The 22,237-nt window shown below is 44.0% G+C and overlaps 1 protein-coding gene across 1 annotated transcript in view; it reads right to left on the reverse strand.

The window, feature by feature from the left end:
- The window catches only part of jade2 (jade family PHD finger 2), a gene marked incomplete at its 3' end in the record, with an annotated part of 304,044 nt that overhangs the window by 151,283 nt on the left and 130,524 nt on the right, over positions 1-22,237 (reverse strand). The window contains 2 exon segments of the mRNA XM_080749428.1: positions 3,598-3,663; positions 4,285-4,398. Of these exon segments, the coding sequence (XP_080605554.1) occupies positions 3,598-3,663; positions 4,285-4,398 (180 nt within the window).

The raw sequence follows: 22,237 nt of genomic DNA on the forward strand, positions 1-22,237 counted from the left end.
TAGTTGTTTAAGAGAGGTTGGCTGAGGTTAGGAAGTACAAACAACTCTTTAATCCCCCTCTGAGGGACCATGAACACGCCAACCTGTCGCAAGAAATGGCAAAACCTCCGTGACCAATTTGCCAACCAGCGCTGGAACGCTATACACTTCAGTGGCTCGCCTTGAGTGAGCCGTAGTGTTGCTAGGCAGATTACTGAGTGGGCGGGTCTGACTCGCTAAGCTGATCTGTAGCGAGTATAACATAATTTTGTCCTCTAAGAACCGTGTTCGGTTCGGTATGCCCTGTCAAAGCCAAAAATAAAGCCAACTTCTTTTGGAGTATATGCTACAGGCTTCACGTGCTTTCCACTGCAGTTTATGCAGATGAAAGTCAGATGAAAGGAGCACAAGTAGAGTATCACAACCGGCATCGCTATCAAAAGGTTTTTCGGCAATTCCCAGAACCTTAATCTCCTTCTCCCCAGTCGGTGCGTATTTAAGAAATATCCGGGACTTCCTTCATTAAAATTCATTATGTCACATTAGAATGCCACAGAATATTGACTTTTTATGTCTTTGAGCACTAGATCAGGCAGGGACATATCCCTAAAGGACACAGGAGAAAAAAGTACTTAGTGTCCCTATGAGGAAGTGTGACTGAAAGAGTGTTGGGATGGGAATTGTGCGATATTCTCTCTTTGGAATCAGTGCCTTGATGCTGGGAGACGCTTTGAGCCCTGGGCAGAGGCAGGGAAAACCACCCACAGTGGGGCTCCGACTCTTTAGAAAACTAAAAACAAATATCCTCCCCGCCCTTCCCTCTGCCTGCTGCTGTATGGGTCTAAGGGGAAAGTATCTTCGGTTTAGGTGGAAAGCACTGCACAAAATCAGCATTGTTGTGAGTCGTTATAGCTATATATACTGTAGGTTATTATCTAAGGGTAAGATAAAGTGATGGAAAGGTGTTGGTATCTCTGTGTAATACTAGTTACATACACAATAATCTAAAAAACACAGAATCAAACACTTGCTTTCAGAATGGTTGGTCAAAACGGCCTCCATGAAGATGATAATTTAGTTGGAATAAGACAAAAAGTAGAGTAAATACTGTGTGCAAAATGAATGCGCCAAGGTTTACAGGCCAAGTCAGATGGATAGATAAATCGATGAACACATATAGTCATCAGTCTGAAGCAGTGGTTCTTCTGAAAGTGGGGTCTGGGGACCCCCAGGGGTCCTTGAGGGCGGTCCACAGACCAAATGGATCTTTAACGCAGAGAGTGTATGAATGTAACCAAAATGTGGGTACATTTAATGGACTCTTATGGGTCCCATTCATACACTCTCTGATATAGGGGGTCCAACTGGGCCGAATGCAAAACTGTTTAGGGACCACCGGTCTAAAAGGACGTCGACGGAAGGGACGAACTGACGAATAGATCGAGAAGAAGACTCAACTGGGTTTGACCCAATAAAAGCGTCCTTCACTCTTTCACTCTGTATATTTCTCTCACCATAGTGTAAATCTCACATCCCCCGCTTCATAAAACAGCAATAATCTCCTCTCGGGGGAAGGATGAGTTTGATGGCTGTTTACACAAGCCATTTCCAGAGTGGGCAGACAGACAAGAAAGACAGTTCAACTCTCACTCTAGCGCTCTGTCAAGTGGGTGTCTCTTCTGCCCACACTTGGAAGAAAGACTTGGCTGTGCAAACAGCTTCTTGCCCCGGAGACAGTCTTCATGTAATATGAAGAGAGGAGTGAGAGGGAAGGTGTCAAAGAGACGGGCCATGAGGATTTACGGCCGAAGATGGAAGGAAGGATTGAAAAGGGGTTAAACCACTCGTTTGCCAACTATGACATGCCCAGAATAGAATAGGGACACGAAGGGGTCATGTGGTTCAAACGTTACTCGCTGTATGCTCCCCCAGCCAACCGAGACACAGTGATACCCATCGTTGGGTTTTGCACAGTGGCGGCACAGAGAGACAGGACAGACGTCTATCGTAGAAGCTCTATCTTAGAACCTCAGCAGATTAAGATGCTCTTAAATGTCCTTCCTTACTCTAGATCAGGGGTCTTCAACAGGTGGTCCGGGACCCCTAGGGGGTCCTCAAGAGTTACTACAGGGGGTCTTCCAAATCTTTGTGTGAAACATTTTTATATTAACCACCTGAACCCTAGCGTCCATATTCTGAGGACTGTAGCCAAAAATAGCAGATCTACAAGCTCACAACGCCTCGCTCTGCTTGTAGATCTGCTATTTTCAGCAAAGAGGTTTGGTGTAAAGGGGAAAAAGAGCAGACCAAGTACAGAGTGAATGGTAAAGTTTATTAAGTATTGACGGTTCAAGTGGTTAAATATCTGAAAACACAAATTGACATGAATCCAAAATACACTGATGATTGTGCTGTCAAACGATGAAACGATATGGAATCCATGAAAAGGTTGTGGGGGTCCCTGCTTCATCTCTCTCTCAACTAAGGGGTCCCTGGACTGAAAATGTTGAAGTCCCCTGCTCTAGATAGTTTCATTGTCAGTGCTGGATGTACAAATTGCTTTATTCCATTTCCCTTTGATCCACATTTTGTCTCCACCACTCATATATTTATCTACGGCATGCTTTCATGTCTGACGGATTAGAGAGTTTTGTGTATCGTCTCCATATTTCAACTTTTTTTGAAATATGGTTTCTTTTTTGTAATAATGAAACTGCTTCATCGTGCAACAGCGTTGCGTAAAAGTGGCGAAAAATGACCACTGGAAATCTGCTATTTTTGCTACTTTTGTGTGAAAGTGGTTAAATCTGTGTGCGTTGAAAGATGGACATACTTCAGGGATGCCGTCTACAATGCTGCCAGATCCTCCTTTGGAAAGAAGACCAGCAAGTCGGCAGATTGGTTCGAGGAACACTCTGAGGAAATGATACCAGCCATTGAGAAGAAGAGGAGTGCTTTTGCGGCCTTTAAACGTTGCCCCAGTGAAAATAACCTGCTGATCCTTCGGGCTGCCCGCAGTACAGTGCAACAGAGTGCCAGGCGCTGTGCCAATGACAGAACGCAGCTGACATGGGTAACATCAAGGGTATGTACGAGGGAATCAAGCAGGCATTGGGACCAACACAGAAGAAAACCGCCCCTCTGAGGTCTGCCACAGGTGAGGTAATCAAGGACCGGGACCAACAGATGAAGCGATGGGTAGAACACTATTCTGCTTTATATGCCAAGGACAACATGGTTACAGAGGATGCCCTGAATACCATCGAAAGCTTGCCTGTGCTGGAGGAGCTCGATAGACAACCAACACTCGAGGAACTCAGCAAGGCTCTGGATTCCCTTGCCTCTGACAAGGCACCGGGAAATGATGGCATCCCTGCCGAGGTCTTGAAGTGCCACAAAGAGTCACTCATCGAGCTGCATGAAATCCTCTGCCTCTGCTGGAGAGACGGTACAGTGCCACAAGACACGAGGGATGCTAACATCATCACACTGTACAAAAACAAAGGTGACAGGAGTGATTGTAATAACTACCGTGGCATCTCCCTCCTCAGCATTGTCGGGAAGCTTTTTGCTCGTGTTGCACTGAAGAGCCTCCAAGTACTGGCAGATAGGGTTTACCCAGAAACACAGTGTGGTTTTCGAGTCAACAGGTCTACCATCGACATGGTTTTTTCCCTCAGGCAGCTACAGGAGAAATGTAGGGAACAAAGACAGCCACTCTTTGTGGCCTTCATTGATCTAACCAAGGCCTTTGATCTGGTCAGTAGGGAAGGGCTCTTCAAGATCCTCTCTGGATGTTCAAAAAGCCTCGGTGGATGCCCACCGAGGCTTTTGAACTTCATCAAGTCCTTCCATGAAGACACAAAGGGCACAGTGGTCTTCGACAGCTCAACATCAGATGCTTTTGACATCCGAGGCGGAGTGAAACAAGGCTGTGTCCTTGCGCCCACCCTGTTCGGGATTTTCTTCTCTGTCCTGCTGAAGCATGCGTTTGGATCTGCCACAGAGGGCATCTATCTCCATACCAGGACAGATGGAAAGCTCTTTATCCCCTCAAGACTAAGAGCAAAGTCCAAAGTTCAGGTGAAGTGCTTGCGAGAGTTCCTCTTCGCAGATGATGCAGCAATCACCACCCACTCAGCCGAAGAGTTACAGCAGCTCATGAACCGCTTCAGCGAGGCATGCAACAACTTCGGCCTTACAATCAGCATGAAGAAAACCCAGGTCATTGGACAGGACGTGGACTCACCACCAAACATCAGAATCTCCAACTACACATTGGAGGTTGTCCAAGACTTTGTGTACCTGGGTTCAACAATCTCAGACTCCCTCTGTATTGACCAGGAGCTCAACAAGCGGATTGGCAAGGCAGCTACCACCATGTCCAGGCTGAAAAACAGGGTGTGGACCAACAGCAAGCTGACACAGCAAACCAAGATCCAGGTCTACAGAGCATGTGTCATGAGCACCCTCCTGTATGGCAGTGAGTCCTGGACATTGCACGCACGCCAGGAAAGCAAACTAAATGCCTTCCACATGCGCTGCCTTAGACGCATTATGGGCATCACCTGGCAAGACAAAGTGCCAAACAACACTGTCCTGGAGTGCGCTGGAATCCCTAGCATGTACAGCACTCTGAAACAGAGACGCATGCGCTGGCTTGGTCATGTAGTGAGGATGGAAGATGAACGGATTCCCAGGGATCTCCTCTATGGAGAATTAGTTCAGGGAAAACTTCCCGTAGGCAGACCCAAACTGCGCTACAAAGACATCTGTAAGAGAGATCTGAAGGCCCTAAACATCGACTTGGACACCTGGGAAGCTGCAGCATCAGATCGCACGGCTTGGAGACGGACCATTGAGGTCGGTCTCTCCAGGTTCGAAGAGACGCTGGCCCAGCAGTCTGTGGTGAAGAGACTGCGGCGAAAGCTTGTGGCCCAAAGCCAAACAGACAGACCAGCACCAGTCTTCCCCTGTGTGAAGTGCGGAAGGGAATGCAAATCCCGCATAGGCTTATTCAGTCATGTTCAACGCTGCACCGGAAGCGGAACTGCCCCTATCCAGAGCGCGACTCCATAGTCTCTCGAGACTGACGGATGCCAATGATGATGAGTTGAACCAATGAAAAGTATTAACAAGAGCTTATGACTAAATAATAACTACATTAAATCATTGGAACACAGGTTCTCTTTCCAATTTTGTGAAAAGTAACTGTTTGGACACATAAGGGCTCCACCAAACTGATAATGATTGTGTGTGTGTGTGTGTGTGTGTGTGTGTGTGTGTGTGTGTGTGTGTGTGTGTGTGTGTGTGTGTGTGTGTGTGTGTGTGTGTGTGTGCGTGCGTGCGTGCGTGCGTGCGTGCGTGCGTGCGTGCGTGCGTGCGTGGTTGCACTGAACCAGTAGCATCTAAAGTTCAGACGACCCACTTCCTTACTTCCCATCCATATGAACAGAAAACAAACAGACGAGAACAGACACCCCCAGGGTTTCCCACCCTTGGGTGCAGGGGCACTCGTCACTGGAGCTTTCGGGAGGATTGTATGGGTAGAATGGGGTTAACTGGCTATAGTCTCAGTTAGCCATTTGATTTGAAATGATCACAATGACATATCTGTCTTAACTACCTATCTGTCTGCCTTAGCCATTTGATTTGAAATGATCACAATGACATATCTGTCTTAACTACCTATCTGTCTGCCTGTGTGCCTCTCTGTCTGTCTGTCCGGTTAGTGCCTCTCTTATACGGCTTATTTTGCCACGATATCTGTCTCTGTGTCCATCTGTCTGACCCATATCTTGTCTGACCCATATTTGTTCTGTTTTTGCTTTTCTCACTTAACTGTGAGTCAGGATAGTTTGACATCTTTGAAAACATAAAAAATAAATGTTCTTTTCTCCTTTTCTTTCCGCAAAGAATCTAACACAATTACTTTTAGGGAGTTTTTCCTCTGTCCTCACAAGATACTCATCAAGTGAATCTTCGGCAGCACTTTACAATAATGACCTGTTATAAATCATTTATAAACATTTATAAGCAGTTTATAGATGAGTAATAAACATGAACAAACTGTTTATTGACATTTGTAAATGTTTAACTAAACATTTATAACTGTTTTAAACATCATTTACATGTTATTAGTAAGGTATTAGTAAGTAGTAAACTAATCATGAATAAACCATTTATATACATTTGTAAATGCTTACTAAATCATTTATAACCAATGCTAAAATTCACATAATGTGTAGGTAGGAATGCATTTACAAATGTATGTTAAGGTGACCTCCATGTGTTGTTCATGTTTAATATACGCTTTGTAGATGTTATCAAGAGCCCTAATGTAAAGTGAAGGCTATTCATTGCGACCGTGAGGTAGATGTTATCAAGAGCCCTAATGTAAAGTGAAGGCTATTCATTGCGACCGTGAGGTCGCAAGTTACTATACAAACCTCCACCGGATGTCCGTCACGTCACGTCACGTCACGTCACGTCACATCACGCCACACTTTTGGCCCTACTCTTATCTCTGGCACCGTTGCCCCTATCCATGCCAAACTTTGCACACACTCCTTGGCTGCCAAACCACAACCTCCACCCCTGATTTCTCACATGCCCCTCTTCTAGCGCCACCATGAGGTTGATTATCTCCTTACTGGTTATTTATATCTGTCTGTTAATGTGGCCTCCTTGTTTGTTCATGGTTATGCTTTGTAAAACATTCCTTAAATATCTATAAATCATTAGTAGATGTTATCAAGAGCCCTAATGTAAAGTGAAGACTATTCATTATTTACAACTGTCTGTTAATGTGGCCTCCATGTTTGTTCATGTTTAGCAGTTTGGCAAGTTTGGCATGGATAGGGGAAACGGTGCCGGAGATAAGAGTAGGGCCAAAAGTGTGACGTGACGTGACGTGACGGACGGACAGACTGACGGAGGGACTGACAGACAGCCGGGGGAGGTTTTCATAGTAACTTGCAACCTGATGGTCGCAATGAATAGTCTTCACTTTACATTAGGGCTCTTGATAACATCTACAAAGCGTATATTAAACATGAACAACACATGGAGGTCACCTTAACAGACATTTGTAAATGCATTCCTACCTACACATTATGTGAATTTTAGCATTGGTTATAAATGATTTAGTAAGCATTTACAAATGTATATAAATGGTTTATTCATGATTAGTTTACTACTTACTAATACCTTACTAATAACATGTAAATGATGTTTAAAACAGTTATAAATGTTTAGTTAAACATTTACAAATGTCAATAAACAGTTTGTTCATGTTTATTACTCATCTATAAACTGCTTATAAATGTTTATAAATGATTTATAACAGGTCATTATTGTAAAGTGCTACCGAATCTTCTAACACATATTAGGGAATTTTCCCCTACACAATCATAAATACATTTCTATTTTTCTCCTCCTCATTAAATCCAAAATCCATCACAATTTCTGTAGGCCAAAACTTCAAACTCAATAATAGCAAAAATAGCAGATCGACAATCTCAAAACAAGTCGCTTTGCCTCTTAAATGACTTTGGATACTTTTGTGTGACGCATGATGAAGTAAGGCATTCAATTATCAAAAAGTTAAAATACAGCGATTTCGGCAGAGGTTTCGGCCGAACAGCAACGATATGTTTTGTTAGACATTACCTCCCTACAACCTTTTAGTGGGGACTTTTTGACTTCACCACATGATAACCATCAAGTGAGCAGTCTGACACACAGTAGGGAGTTTTCCTCTACCTAATGTACAACATTAGGGGAATTCTTCTCTGCCCACCTACTAGCCGGGGCACCTCCCTTATAGCAGCACTGTGCCTGCCCGGGGTGAATGATTCTTTCTGTGGGCTGTGTGTTTGCTATGGTGCGGTGCCATTTTGTTGTGTGGTTGAGAATGCCAGCACAGTCTGTCTGCCCAGGAATGCCAGGGCTGTTGTCATGGATATGACTCAGCTACATTAGCATTAGCTAGGGGGTTACATGGCCTGATTTATGCTTGGGTTGCACGCACACCAGTGTCGCTCGCCTAAACAGGACGATCTACAAGCTCACACCGCACACCGGTGCGACACATTGTGAGCTTGTAGATCGATTTTGTATTTTCTTTTAGGCACGCGGCACGCAACCTAAGTATAAATGAGGCGTACCGCTGCTCAGCTGAAGCCAATAGGACACACAAACACAGAGACCGACACACACACACACACACACACACACACACACACACACACACACACACACACACTGAAGACAGCTCTAAACACACACGCTGTAAACACAGACTCATTCTTCAATGTTAGCCAGCCAGATGGTGAGATGGCAGACCCATTGCTTCCTCACAGCAGTCGCATCTTCCTCAAATCAAGGGCGTTAAAGCAATACGACCACTCAGATACCACATGCCCCCTTAGCCCACCGCCGCTTTCAACGTGGGGATGTGCTAGGGAGGGCGATGGGAAAGGAGAGGTGAATTCTAGAGGTATCTAGTGTTTTATATCTATGGTGACAACAGTGTAAGAAGCATGACCAAAAGCTTCACTTTTACGCTTGTGCAAAAGTTTACAAAAAGTTCACTTTGCTGGCAAAAATGTCTCAGAACAAGAATAATAGTGTGTTGCCTATAGCAACCACACTAATAAATACATAAATACATAATATATATATATGTTACAGTCAGTTTGGGTAACTCAGTGAGATTGGGGTAAGAGCGCTCGTTTTGTAGTTCACCACACACCCCTACCACCACCTGGATCAATTGACTTTGATAGTCTCTTATCAGCGCACCTGTGTAATTCTGCGTAGTCACCATGAGATGGCGACAACAGCCATTCACTAGTGTAGGCGCTGACGTCACTCGTTTGCGACATCTCTTTCGTTGTTTATCTACTAGCCTAGTTCGGCTGTGTTTAGCCATTAGCTTACTATGCCTAACTCTAACCCTAACCCTAAACTTAACCTCAGTAAAACTATGCCTAGCCCTAACCCTAACCTCCGTGGTCATTCCTGCCGACGCTACGTTGTCGTTGTCTTTGTTGTGGATCAAAGCGACCGCTTGTTCCGCCCCGCGCCGCACGACGAGCGCTCCTGTTCTCAATTTCACTGAAACAAAAAAAAAAAGTGACATATATACATATAGCCTTTGCCTACTGTAAAAAAGTAATTTCAATGTAATACAAATGTTGATTTTAAATCAATCAATTCATAAAATTATTGTGATAGTTTAACAACTATCACAATACAACTAATTTGGGTACGTCATTATTGTCCAAAGAAAGCTCACAATGCTGGCAGACTCACTTCCCATCTTCTGCCACAGTCCCTTCAGACTCCAGTGTGTTGCTTGCTTATTCAAATACAGTTGCTACAGTACTGTATGTGTGTTATTTAGATAGTTGTATGTATGATTACATTCGATTTTGATGTAAACCTAGTTCGTCATCGTATGGCACTTTGTAGCCTATTGTTTTGCTTTGCAAAATAATTTTACCAGGGGTTTGTTGACTAGGGTTCATGTCCTTCCCTCCAATCTTGCACCATATGCTACTCTAGATAATAATGTCTACAAAAGGCCGGGCCACTGGCCTAGCGGTCCAGATATTTAGGCTCCAATGTAGGCTGACAGCGCCTTGCGGGTTCGAGTATCTCTCCGTTCCTGAGATACTTTTGCTGCATGTCTCTCTCCATCTCTGTCTACCTGTTTCCTGTCTAGTAAATGCAGAAAGCGTAGTGTCCCTCTGGACTATGGGATCTAGACTCCACATGAAACAGAGGTGCATAACAAGCTCCTGGTTTGAGAGTGAAGTTAGACAGATTGTGTGTGTGTGTGGGGGGGGAGAGTCAGAGGAGAACGTGAAGGACGGTGAGGTGAGGAGAAGTGTTTGGAGTGGGGGCTGTTTTCATTCACATTTTCCACTGAGTCAGTTGACAGCCAGAGAGAGAGAGAGAGGGAGAGAGAGAGAGAGAGAGAGAGAAAAGAAAGGGCAAAAACAGACAGAGGAGGGTCAGGAAGACGAAAGAGTGACCAAAAGAGTGACCGAAAAACGGAGAGAGAGATGGGAGACGGGTGAAAGAAAAGGAAATTGTTCATGAGAGAGGGGTGGGGGCAGCAGAGGAGAGGGACATGAGAGTTGCTATGAGGGCAGGAAAAGATTTAAAGAGAGAGATAGACAGACAGACACATAAGAGAGACAGTCAAGACGGACAGACAGACAGACAGACAGACAGACAGACACACACAGAGACGAGAGAGTGAGAAGAGAGAAAGAGAGAGAGAGGCAGATCATGCTGCTAAGCGTAGCATTGGCACAGTGCCAGCTCTCAGCACCCTCCCTGTTACTTCTGTTCCTCTCCCTTTACCTCTCCTCCATCCTGCACCTCTCTCTCTCTCTCTCTCTCTCTCTCCCTCCCTCCCTTTCTCCATCTCTCTCCTCCCACCCCTTTTTGTCACTCTACCTTTCTGTAATTCTGTTTTGTTGTGTGTTTTCTTCCCCCTCCTGCTTGGCTGAAGCACTGCAGTGTGAGACCCATTGAGCAGTTAGTTAGTGTGCTGCTGGCAGCCAGAGCCGGGTAAAGCTGTAGTACAGCAGCTTATAGCACAGAGCTATACAGCCCCGCCCAGGGATGCATGCTCTTCCCATGTATACTACCTGCGTTCTCACACCGCAGGGTCCAAAAACACACCCGTGCTGACCCCAAACACTGACAAATACATCCCCAGTGTCAGTGGGGTAACTAAGTACATGTACTCAAGTACTGTACTACAAGCACAATTTGAGGTAGTTTTACTTTAGTAGAGTATATACTGTATATCCAATTTTCATTCAGTTTTACTTCTACTCCACTACATCTCAGAGGAAAATATGATACTTTTACTCTACTACAATTTTATGAAACCTTTAGTTGCTAGTTACTTTGTAGATTTAGATTTTTTTATTACTGTGTTACAAAACATACATTAACCACTTCAGCCCATAGCCGATCTACAAGCTTGTGATGCGACGCATTGTGAGCTTGGAGATGAGCTATTTTCAAAAGGATTTTATACATTCTGAAAACTTGAAATGGGAGATTCTGCAAAATGAGAACTTTTACTTTTGGTAATTTAAGTTCATTTTGATGCCAATACTTTTTTTTACTTATACTCGAGTACATTTAGAATTATGGACTTTTACTTACAGAGTATTTCTTCATTGTAGTATTGATACTTTTACTTAAGTAAAGAAATTTAGTACTTTTTCCACCACTGTACATCCCCGAAGGTACCTATAAGAGGACTTATGTATGTCTGCTGTATATAAGCAGCAGAGAGGCTCAGAACCTCTGCCTGAATACCAAAAGCCTAATATCGCCCCCAGCCAAGTGGAATTCCCCTTTAGGCTAATGGATAGCATGTCTTGCATTAGTGTCCCTCCGCATACGGGAGACCCTAGTTCAAATCCCGGGTGACGCATTTTAAGAACTTAATATCGTCGTTGTCGGGTGAAAACCTTGTATGTCCAAAACCGTTCGTTTTGCATTTATCATTTTAAAAATGATTTAAACTAGTGAAAACAGCCGATCTACAAGCATACAACGGTTGTGTGCTTGTAGATCGGCTGTTTTCACTACTTTTGCGCGACGGCCTTGTGTGATGAAGCAGGGCTTTACTTTGTGAAAATAATTACAAATTTGAAACTTGGAGATATGAGGTTTCTGCCCGACAGTGACAAAATACTTCATCATACAATGAACGGCAGAAATAGCTTATCCACAATCTTATCCCGATGCAACGCATTGTGAGCTTGTGGATTGGCTTTTTCAGACATGTTGGAGAATATTTGCCAAAATACGCCAGGTTGACAGTGTTTGAATGGAGAATTGACAGTGTCGGAGGTTCTGCTTTATTGGAGAGTTCTGTTCCATAGCAGGGAAAATAGTGGCAGATATCAGTGTCACAAATTCACAATGCCAGACCCCGCGGCCCTTTGAAAAGGAAACGCTAATACGTCTTCATAGAAATGATTATACGACACCAGCCAACAGAGAGGGGTGTGTGTGCAGTGTTGACAGATGACAGATACACACACACAGCGAGACGCAAACATAGATTAACACAGACAACCACACATACAAACATAGACACAGACACACTGGACATGCATCCTCAATCACACCCATGTTCGCACGAAGATACGCACGCACACACGCAGGCACGCACACACGCACATGTGCACGCACATGTGCACGCACATGTGCACGCACGCACACGCACACGCACACGCACACGCACACACACACAGAAAAACACCAACACACAGGCAAAAAGACAGATAATATATACACATCATGATTGACCATAGAAACGCGCAAGAAGTCACAGGTGGGCAGATGCATGGACGAATGCGCACACAACCACAAACAGACACAAACACATTCAAAAACACGGCAAACTGATAGACAGACGTCGATCCTTTGTACCATTCCCTGTTCTGTTCTTCAGCAGGCTCTCTCTCCTGTGCTGCTTGTTTATGCAGCCTGTTCCACATTCAAAGACCGTCTCAACTCAGGTACGCACACGCACACGCACACACACACACACACACACACACACACACACACACACACACACACACACACACACACACACACACACACTGTTTTGAAATGGGAAAACAAGCCCTTGGGAGCCATCTTAATCAACCACAACTCACGAGCGCAGAACTCCGTTTTCAGCCCAGACATCTACAACTTATTATTACAAATTCAAACAGCTTAAAATGCACAGAACACACAGTTGGCCGTGTTCGAGGGGTGGGAAAGCGGGCGACTGGGTTTACCTCTCTCGCTGCAACAGTGACTAACTACTACAGCAGTGGCTCCCAAAGTGGGGTCCAGGCAGGAACCCTCAAACTTCCATGATGGGGTTCCAAACAGACCCTTACAGGTCTGTAACTCTGAGAGTATTTGTTTCCATTTGTACACTCTCAGAGTTACAGTATAGGGGTCCAAGGACTTAAAAAAGTTTGAGCAGCAATGTACAAGAGGTTGCTTGGGGGACACCTACTCTGTGCGTTGTCTTAATGGAAGTGCTCGGATTTGGTGGAATTGCTGCCTTAAGGGAAGTTACGTCATGCGGTGCAGGTCTGTTTATATCACCCAGCGAAACAAAGCAAAATTGATTGTAGCTCTTAACTCGCACTTAAAAGGTTTCGTCTGCGTAACTTTGTCAGAATCCATGTTTTGTTTGGATATTGTTTAACATCCTGTATGAGGGAATACCAAGGGTGAGCGATAAAATAGCAGCCAGGAGAATGAGACTCGCCGGTCACTACCAAAGGCATCAGGAGCTGCCAGCCAGCAAATTGTTGCTGTGGGAACCAACACATGGTCACCGGTCACGAGGACGCCCCACAATAACATACGTGGATGTACTCAAGAAAGACGCAGGAGTGCAAAGCACCAACTGGAATGACGATGGAGGGCTAGTCTGAAGACGACCTAGAGAGAGCGAGCGCAACCCAAGGAGCGGGAGAAGTAGAAAAAAAATCACAAGGGAATATGTTTTCAGGAACACCACAAAATACAACTTACAGGGAAATTCACACGGCGGAAGTCCCACCTTTCTAGGCACTCTCTGCCTTATGTCGTGCCCAGGCTTTTCTCTTGGCAGAGGAGTAAGCCTGGCTATGCAAGGTTAGGGCAGGGGTTTTCAAAGTGGTTGACGGGGCACCCTGGGGTGCCGCGACACCAGTCCAGGGGTGCCGCGAGATAATTTGATAATATTTGGAATTTATTTGGACACTTCTAACCAAAATGGCTATTATCTCAACGTTTTCCTCACAACATAATGACTAGAATATCGTCACTGTCGGGCAGAAACCTTGTATCTCCAAGTTTCAAATGTGTACGTATTTTGGTAAAGCAAAGCCCTGCTTCATCATACAAGACTGTCGCACAAAACAAGTGAAAACAGCCGATCTACAAGCACACAACGCCTCGCGATGCGAGGCGCTGTGTGCTTGTAGATCTGCTGTTTTCACTAGTTTAGTACATTATATAGATGATAAATACAAAATGAACGGTTTTGGACATACAAGGTTTCCACCCGACAATGACGATATGCTATAAATATAAAGGTGCTGGGAGTGAAAATTATAATGTAGGGGTGCCTCGGATTCAAAAAATATTTATGGGGTGCCCTGAGACAAAAAAGTTTGTGAACCCCTGGGTTAGGGGACACCTGTTGAGCAGGGAGCGTTAACTGTGAGGGATAAGCGTGTTCCGTTACGTCCTCACTGTCACTTGAAAAGAAGCGAACTGGACGACTCCATGGAGTCTTTTCCACCAAAAGAACATTCAATAATAACCAGTGCCGTTCAACCATCTTGGAACCTGGGTTCGTTCTTGCGAACCGGCCGCGAACCGGATTGCGTTTCCACCAGATTGAACCAGACTGAACCAGAGGAACAAAGGATTTTGTGGTTCCCCTTTCCAACTTTTACGGTTCGGAACCAACTCGGTTCTTGGTGGAAAAGCTCACCTCTGTTTCATCCCATAGGCGGGAGAAAGAGCCCGAACTGGTTCTTTGCCGGTGGAAAAGCACCTGTGTGCGTCAGAGGAGACATCGATATCGTCACTGTCGGGCAGAAACCTCGTATGTCCAAGTTTCAAATGTGTACATTTTTTCGCAAAGTAAAGCACTGCTTCATCATATGGCCATCGCACAAAAGTAGTGAAAACAGCTGATCTACAAGCACACAACGCCTCGCACTGCTTGTAGATCGGCTGTTCTCACTAGTTTAAATCATTTTAAAAATGATAAATACAAAACAAACGGTTTTGGACAAGGTTTCCACCCGACAACGACGATATGGTTGTCTACGTCCTCCTCAAGACCACACATTAGGGGTTGGCGGTGACAGGGACTACGGTATACACAACATGGGGAGGGAACTGGCAATGGCTAAATTGGGGAGAAAAATGATAAACAACTAAACAGTTGAAGAGGAGAAGAATGGAATGTGATGTTTTCTCCCCGGGGGGAGGTCCTCGCCTGAAACACTCAAAACACAGGCTTCAGAGAGAAACCCTGTCTCCAGTCCAACGCGCTGGTGAGTAAACACAGCCAGTAATGGGGCGACGGCGACGCAACATGCTGCAATTATGGCTTGAGGGATCAAAAACATGAAAAAAATGTCTGGGCGGCATCTGATCCATCATTCAGGTCCAATAAAACAGGAGAGCTAGGAGAAAATAAACCAAAACATGTTGACAGGCTTTATGGTTTATTAGTGCGCTGCCAGGTCTCTGAGTGTTCACGGGTGTGTGTGTGTGTGTGTGTGTGTGTGTGTGTGTGTGTGTGTGTGTGTGTGTGTGTGCGTGTGTGTCTGCACCGATGTCTTCATGAATATGAAAGTGTGTCAGTTCTCATGCAAACACAAGAAACACCCAGACAGGAGTTGTGTTTGTGGTGTGAGTGTGTGTGTGTGTGTGTGTGTGTGTGTGTGTGTGTGTGTGTGTGTGTGTGTGTGTGTGTGTGTGTGTGTGTGTGTGTGTGTGTGTGTGAGAGAGAAAGTAAGCTATATTACTCATGTATGACTTCAGCAAGCATGAACCCTCATTACACGCTTGAGGCAAAGCACAAAATTTGTCCTGCGTATGCATCTGTGTACGTGTGCACGTGTGTGTGTGTGTACATGCTTGTGTAGGACAGATCTTAGTACATGCGTGGGAGTTGTTTTTAAAAGCTCTCTCGAAAGATAAGGGACCAGAGAGAGAGAGAGAGAGAGAGAGAGAGAGAGAGAGAGAGAGAGAGAGAGAGAGAGAGTGGGGAGGTGTAAGGGAAGAGCAAAAGAGTGAGAGTGAAGGAAGGATATCGGAGTGGACAAAAGATGAATGAGGACACAGAAAGGACAGGAAAGGGGTGTTTGGGTGGTGCAGTGGTAAAGTGCCTAACCACCATCACCACCACATAAGGGCCTTTTCCACCGGCAAAGAACCGGTTCTGGTTCTTTCTCCCGCCTAAGTGATGAACCAGAGGTGAGCTTTTCCACCGAGAACCAGAGTTGGTTCCGAACCGTAAAAGTTGGTTCCGAACGGGAACCACAAAATCCTTGGTTCCTCTGGTTCAGTCATGGTTCAATCTGGTGGAAACGCAAGCCGGTTCGCAAGAACGAACCAAGGTTCCAAGAAAGTTGAACCGGCACTGGTTCTGTAACCGGTTCTTTGCCAGTGGAAAAGGCCCCTTAGAGAAATACTGGTGTAAGGGTTCAAATCCACTGCAGTAGTGTTGATTTTCACAGCAGATTTTGATTACGTTTTAGTCATAGTCTTTTGAATAAAATTCCATTCACACACACACACACACACACACACACACACACACACACACACACACACACACACACACACACACACACACACACACACACACACACACACACACACACACACACACACACACACACACACACACACACACACACACACACTTTTACACCCCCCCTTAACCTTTTTTAATTTTTGTACTAGAGTTTTATAACCCATTTTTCACCCCGTGCCAATGCCTAAACTGTAATCCTGGGCGCTATCTTCCCTCTTCCCGAACTGAGCTCATGCTTCCTTCAGTACATGAGGAGTGAGCAGGCCGCTTCTTATCACCTGACAGGGGGGAGTTTCCCTGGTAGGACGTAGGGCATGGAAGGAAGACCATGCAGTTCCTTTCCCCTCCATCAGGCGCCCCGGCTGGCCAGGGGGAGGCACCGAGGCAGTATAGATGATTATGTTTTTTGTTGAGGATACCTACCCTAAGAGACACAGGGAGAACTTGCAAACACCACACAGAAAGGCCCTTTTGCCAACCCCACCTAGGGTATGGGCACTGATGAAGCGGAGGAGAGAACACGCCCCCAGCACCCAAAGCGTCCCCCAGCGGGAATCGAACCCAGGACCTTCTAGCTGTGAGGCGACAGCGCTACCGACATGCCCCCTAGGAAACTCTTTCTAAACGATTATTTTGTCCTGGTCACTCTGGCCCCATGCAGCCGATCAATAAAAACCCAGGCATACACTAAAACACATAATCAATATTCTTCTGGGCCAGGCGGTCCCAGTGGTAAACCTGTGACTCATATCGGTAAAACCTATACATAGCTGTCGGTCCAAACGCTCAGTCCCACTAGGATCCTCGTTAGAGAGACGGAGGGAGACAAGTGACGGGGCCACCATATCAATAAAGAATACCAGTAAATGACATCACCAGCTGTCATCTTAATGAGGCACAGAGAGAGCCAACAGGAACAATGACAGGATGTCCTTGTTGCAGTGTATGATTTTGTCGACTAAAACGATGGCGAAGAATGTTATGAATGAATAAAAACTTAAGCTAAAAAATATCTTTGAATATTTAAATGTATGATATACTACATTTAATAAATGCCCTTTCTTTAGCGATTTATTTATTTTTAAATAAAGGTTGTATGGTAATGATTCATCAAGATCCTGGATAGCTTGATTCTAGGTTTCAAATAATTGTTATAAATATCTTTGTAAAAGGCTATGGGGAAAATGAATGGGAGATTTGTTTGTGGCACCAATAAACCACGCCCACTGCTATACCCCAAGGTAAAACAATGTGTTTCTGGTTAGGATAAAACAATCCAGATCAGGACTGGGTGATTATATAAAAAAAATGTGGATGCCGTTTCAAAACGATTGATTATTGAATAGAATCAATTATAAAATATTCGACTGGCTCTCAGCTTTTCTCCATGCACATAATGTTTGATTCTGACCGAAGGTCGCAGTTTAGTATGTGAAACGGCACATGCCGACTCCGTCTGGACGTGTACACTTTTTTACTGTCTATGGGTTTGCCGCTCTGACATCACGCTCTGGCTTCACTGTGATGTCACACTGACAGAATCCCTTTATGCCCATACATGGAGTTCCCTGATGTCATCAATATTAAGCCCATATCTAACAGGACTTCATATGAGAATGTCCATATATGGAGGCCACATACCACACTAACAGAATCCATATATGGCCAAGACAGATGGATGGCCAAGACAGCCCATATCTTTGTGGCAGTTCTACAGACAGGGATATCCATGTACTGTATGGGCATAAACGGGTATGACGTCAGACGTCATAGACATCATAGGACTTTCACATAACGAATAGTAAGATAAGAGTAAGCATGTTTGGGCTCTCACAGCATATCTCCATATTATACAGTACATGGATCTCCATATATGGGTACCAGGCAGCCTACCAGGGGTCTACATAATATGGGTAACTCCGATATACATCACTGGCCAGATGGCAAGGACATGGCACGACCTCGCCCTTTATGGCCCGTCTTACTAGTTAATTAATCTCAATTACACTCACACAATTTCTCTTTTTATGATGATAATGGTTTTCAACATTCAGTAACTCTATGTTCAGTAACTTTAAATAGACATGGGGACTCATTCACCCAACTCTTCATATAATCTCTCCTTACTTTTGCTCTTGAAAAAAGTGCAAAGAAAAAATATATACAGTATATTCGTGAATTCATGTGTGCCCCAGGTGTGCCAGATGATGAATGCCAACTGTTCCTAAATTGGAATGCGCGTGCGTGTTGGTGTTGATTTGCATAGGTACTGTCTACGCCGTTTCAAGCTCTGAAATAGAAGTTTTGTTGAGGTGCGAGGCTGAAAATAGAAATGCAAGTGACAGCTGGGAACAAATTTTAAAGAAAGCATGGCAATAAATGACTAATGCTGCCGTCGCTGACAGCAGGCACACCAGTGTCAGAGTCACAAAGAAATGGCTCCCCTTAAAATTAAATTTGACCAGGCTACGAAATGGCAGACTGAAAGGGTGACGGTGTTTTGTCAATAAAGCATAACATAACAACAGAAGATACATCTTTATTGATCCCCAGAGGGAAATTCAGGTGTCTCCTTGGCAGCAACAGCAGCTGCAAGGTTGAACAGGAAGGGCACGGTAAGAGTAAAAAATCACACTCGTGTGAACTGAGCGGTGGTGTGTGTGTGTGTGTGTGTGTGTGTGTGTGTGTGTGTGTGTGTGTGCAACAGCGCCCCTCCCTTAACATGTGTGGTCAGAAAAGGTAACTGCAGGCTACGGACACGGAGACAGACAGACAGACCCACACACACGGCCACGTATAGGAGCGTTGTGACCACCGCTCAAAAACAGACAAAAAAACAAGATAGTTTATCGCTTATGAGATTCTTTCACTGAACAACAGCAATGGGTCAGGTGGGTCACTGAACACATTTATGTTAGTCTGAGTCTATAAACAGTTATCCTACAAACATGACAATATTCAGCAATGCACAGTAGTAGTAGTAATTGACAAAATTAATGAATTAATGAATGAATAGAGCTGCTACCTTTAAACACATTTTGAATCTGAGGCTTTTTATGTATACTATTTAAAGTTGTACCATGTAACTTTTTTTATAAAACAAATCTTAAAATTGTCCTAACTGTTAAATCGCTAAAGTTTTAGAACACCCACTCCGTTATTTTCAGCTTCTGAAGCCTTCTCTTTATATGTTTTCTTCTTAGCAGTGACAGGGGCGGGATTTCGCGCCAAAATGACGTAATCTGCATCATCTGTATACGTTGTGTATACGTTGCCCAATCACATCACCGATCATGCACACATGGTACACTACCGGCCAATCACAGCTTATCTGCTCTGGTCTCCAGGAAGCGCCTCCGCTTGGCTACAGTGTTTACCATGGTGAAGGATTTTAACCTCTTAATCCACAAATCCTGGCCAGAAAATTACGTTCTACCATGCGTTCTACCCCTCCACGGATTACTATCGGTCGCGGTGGTTTGCGGCGCCGCTCCGGTGGTCCGCGGCGGTGGTCCGCGACGACTCCGGCCGAAAAACGGCCGAAAAAAGCAATACCGCTACTGACCACTAGTTGAGCAACTTACACAGTATAGCTTTAAAATCATTTTGAGAAAAAAGAAATGCTGCTTTTTGTCCAAAAGCGACTGTAAAAGATATTTGTTTCAAAAAGCTTTATACCCTGTATATATTATAACATGTATTATAACAACAAAATGTGACATAGCTCTGTTTACACAATACCACCTCCAACTGTACAGTATATATGGTCCCTCTTTTTCAACAGTTTTTATTATATTATGACACTTGCTTTGGCAATGTAAACGTATGTTTTCTCATGCCTATAAAGCTCCTTTGAATTGAATGAATGAATGAATGAGATGCGTAGGATTATACAGTAAATATACCAGCAGTATTTAGTGCAATAAAGTGAGCAGAGATACTAAAGTCATTGTCCATGTGCAAGACAGTCAGTCACTTCAGTATAGTTCATTGAACCAAAACGTATTGATCTTATTTTCTTTATTTTTTTTAACTATACATTTTAGGAAAAATGATTGGTTTGGGGATGAAGACATTTATTTATTAGGGTTAACCATCAATCTTCAATCTTGCATCCCTATTTTGTGCAAGTACTGTATATTTTAGGTTAAAATAGGCTTCTCGATTATTCGATTAATTGAAAAAGTCATGGACACAATAATGGTGAAGAGAATAGGATAAGTACAGCCCTAGTGTGCAGGACTCAGTAGTAGAAAGCAGAGAGCCTATGTGCTGTGTGGGCACCTATTCCAGCCTACTACTGAGCTCTTACACTATGTAGGTCAGCACTACTAGAGCCTGACCCAAATATCGGTCAGGCTAGTCAGCACCATCCTCTAGCCCAGTAGTTCTCAACCTGTGGGTTGGGACCCCCAGGAGGGGTTCCCCAAATTACTTTGAGGGGTCCCCACTCCCCAGATGATCACCTTAATGTGCAACATTGTTTTCTAACTCAACAGTAAACAAACCAACATAAAGTTTAAGTGTATAGAGAGTTTATGCACATTTCTAAAGTGACAATTTAAAGGAGGTATTCAGACCAAAACACATATAGGGTTAAATCTGCCTTTTATCATACCCCTTCATTTTTTTCATAGCTGCCCCTGTTGCTAGATTTAGGCTGCCCCGTTACTAGATTTCGCGGGCCCTCTCATAACTAACACGGTGGATTGCCCTCCCGCTAGTGCGGATATTTCTTTAGCTTCAAAGTTAGTATTTTTTTATTGGATTGAGTTTAGACAACTTCCTGTGACCAACCAAACCGCTGTTTTGACCTCACAGGCACCCTTACTTGTCAAACGAGAGCAGAGAGTGGAGAGCCTAGAAAGGTAGGGGAGGAGCAGAGGATCTTCTCGTCTGTTCTAAAATCAAAATCTTTTTCAAATCTAAAAGGCAGATTTAACCCTATAAGTGTTTTGGTCTGAATGCCTCCTTTAAGGACTTTATAAAATGGCAAATTAATCATTGGTCAAATATTAGCGGCAGAAATTGTGAAAATAGCAAATCTACATGGTCACAACGCCTCACAACGCCACACGCGTTGTGACCATGTATATTTGCTATTTTCACAATAGAACCGTGTTATACAAAATATAATACCTAAACTCTTAGTGCTCATCAGGGTGGGGGGTCCTCAGTTAAAATATGATTATTTTGAGAGGGGTGCCGCCTGAAAAGGTTGAGAACCACTGCTCTAACCAGTGGTGTAAAGTAAAAGTACATTTGCATAAGTACTGTACTTAAGTACAATGTTTAGGTATTTAGGTATTTGTACTGTACTGTATTTCTACTCCACTACATCTCAGAGGCAAATATTGTAATTTTTCTCCACTACAATTATTTGAATAATTTGGTTACTAGTTACTTTGTAGATTTTGATTATTATTACCCACTTAGCCCTACAGTATATACATTTTGGCTACAAGCTCACAATGTGTCGCCAGGCAACACATTGTGAGCTTGTAGATTTCAAAAGATTTGTATACATTTTGAACTTTTGAAATGGGACATTCTGCATAATGAGTACTATTACTTTTGTACTTTTACTCTAGTCTTAATCTTTTATTCCGGACTTGTAACAAGAGTATTTCTATGTTGCAGTATCGATACTTTTACTAGTAACAAAAAAATATGAGCACTTTTCCCACCACTGCCTCTAGCAGCACACTGCTTCTCAAACATTGTCATGTGCAGGACCCCATCATTTAAATTATATTTTTGGAATACTTTTATGGGGGTTCCTTCACTGCACAAAATATTGTCAGACGGTGGCCCATGGCCTCATAATGCATACATACCGTACTGTATACTGTAAAAAGCCAGGGGTCCTTGAATTTA

This window comes from Nannobrachium achirus (genome assembly GCF_963921795.1).
Source record: "Nannobrachium achirus genome assembly, chromosome: 19".
NCBI lineage: Eukaryota > Metazoa > Chordata > Actinopteri > Myctophiformes > Myctophidae > Nannobrachium > Nannobrachium achirus.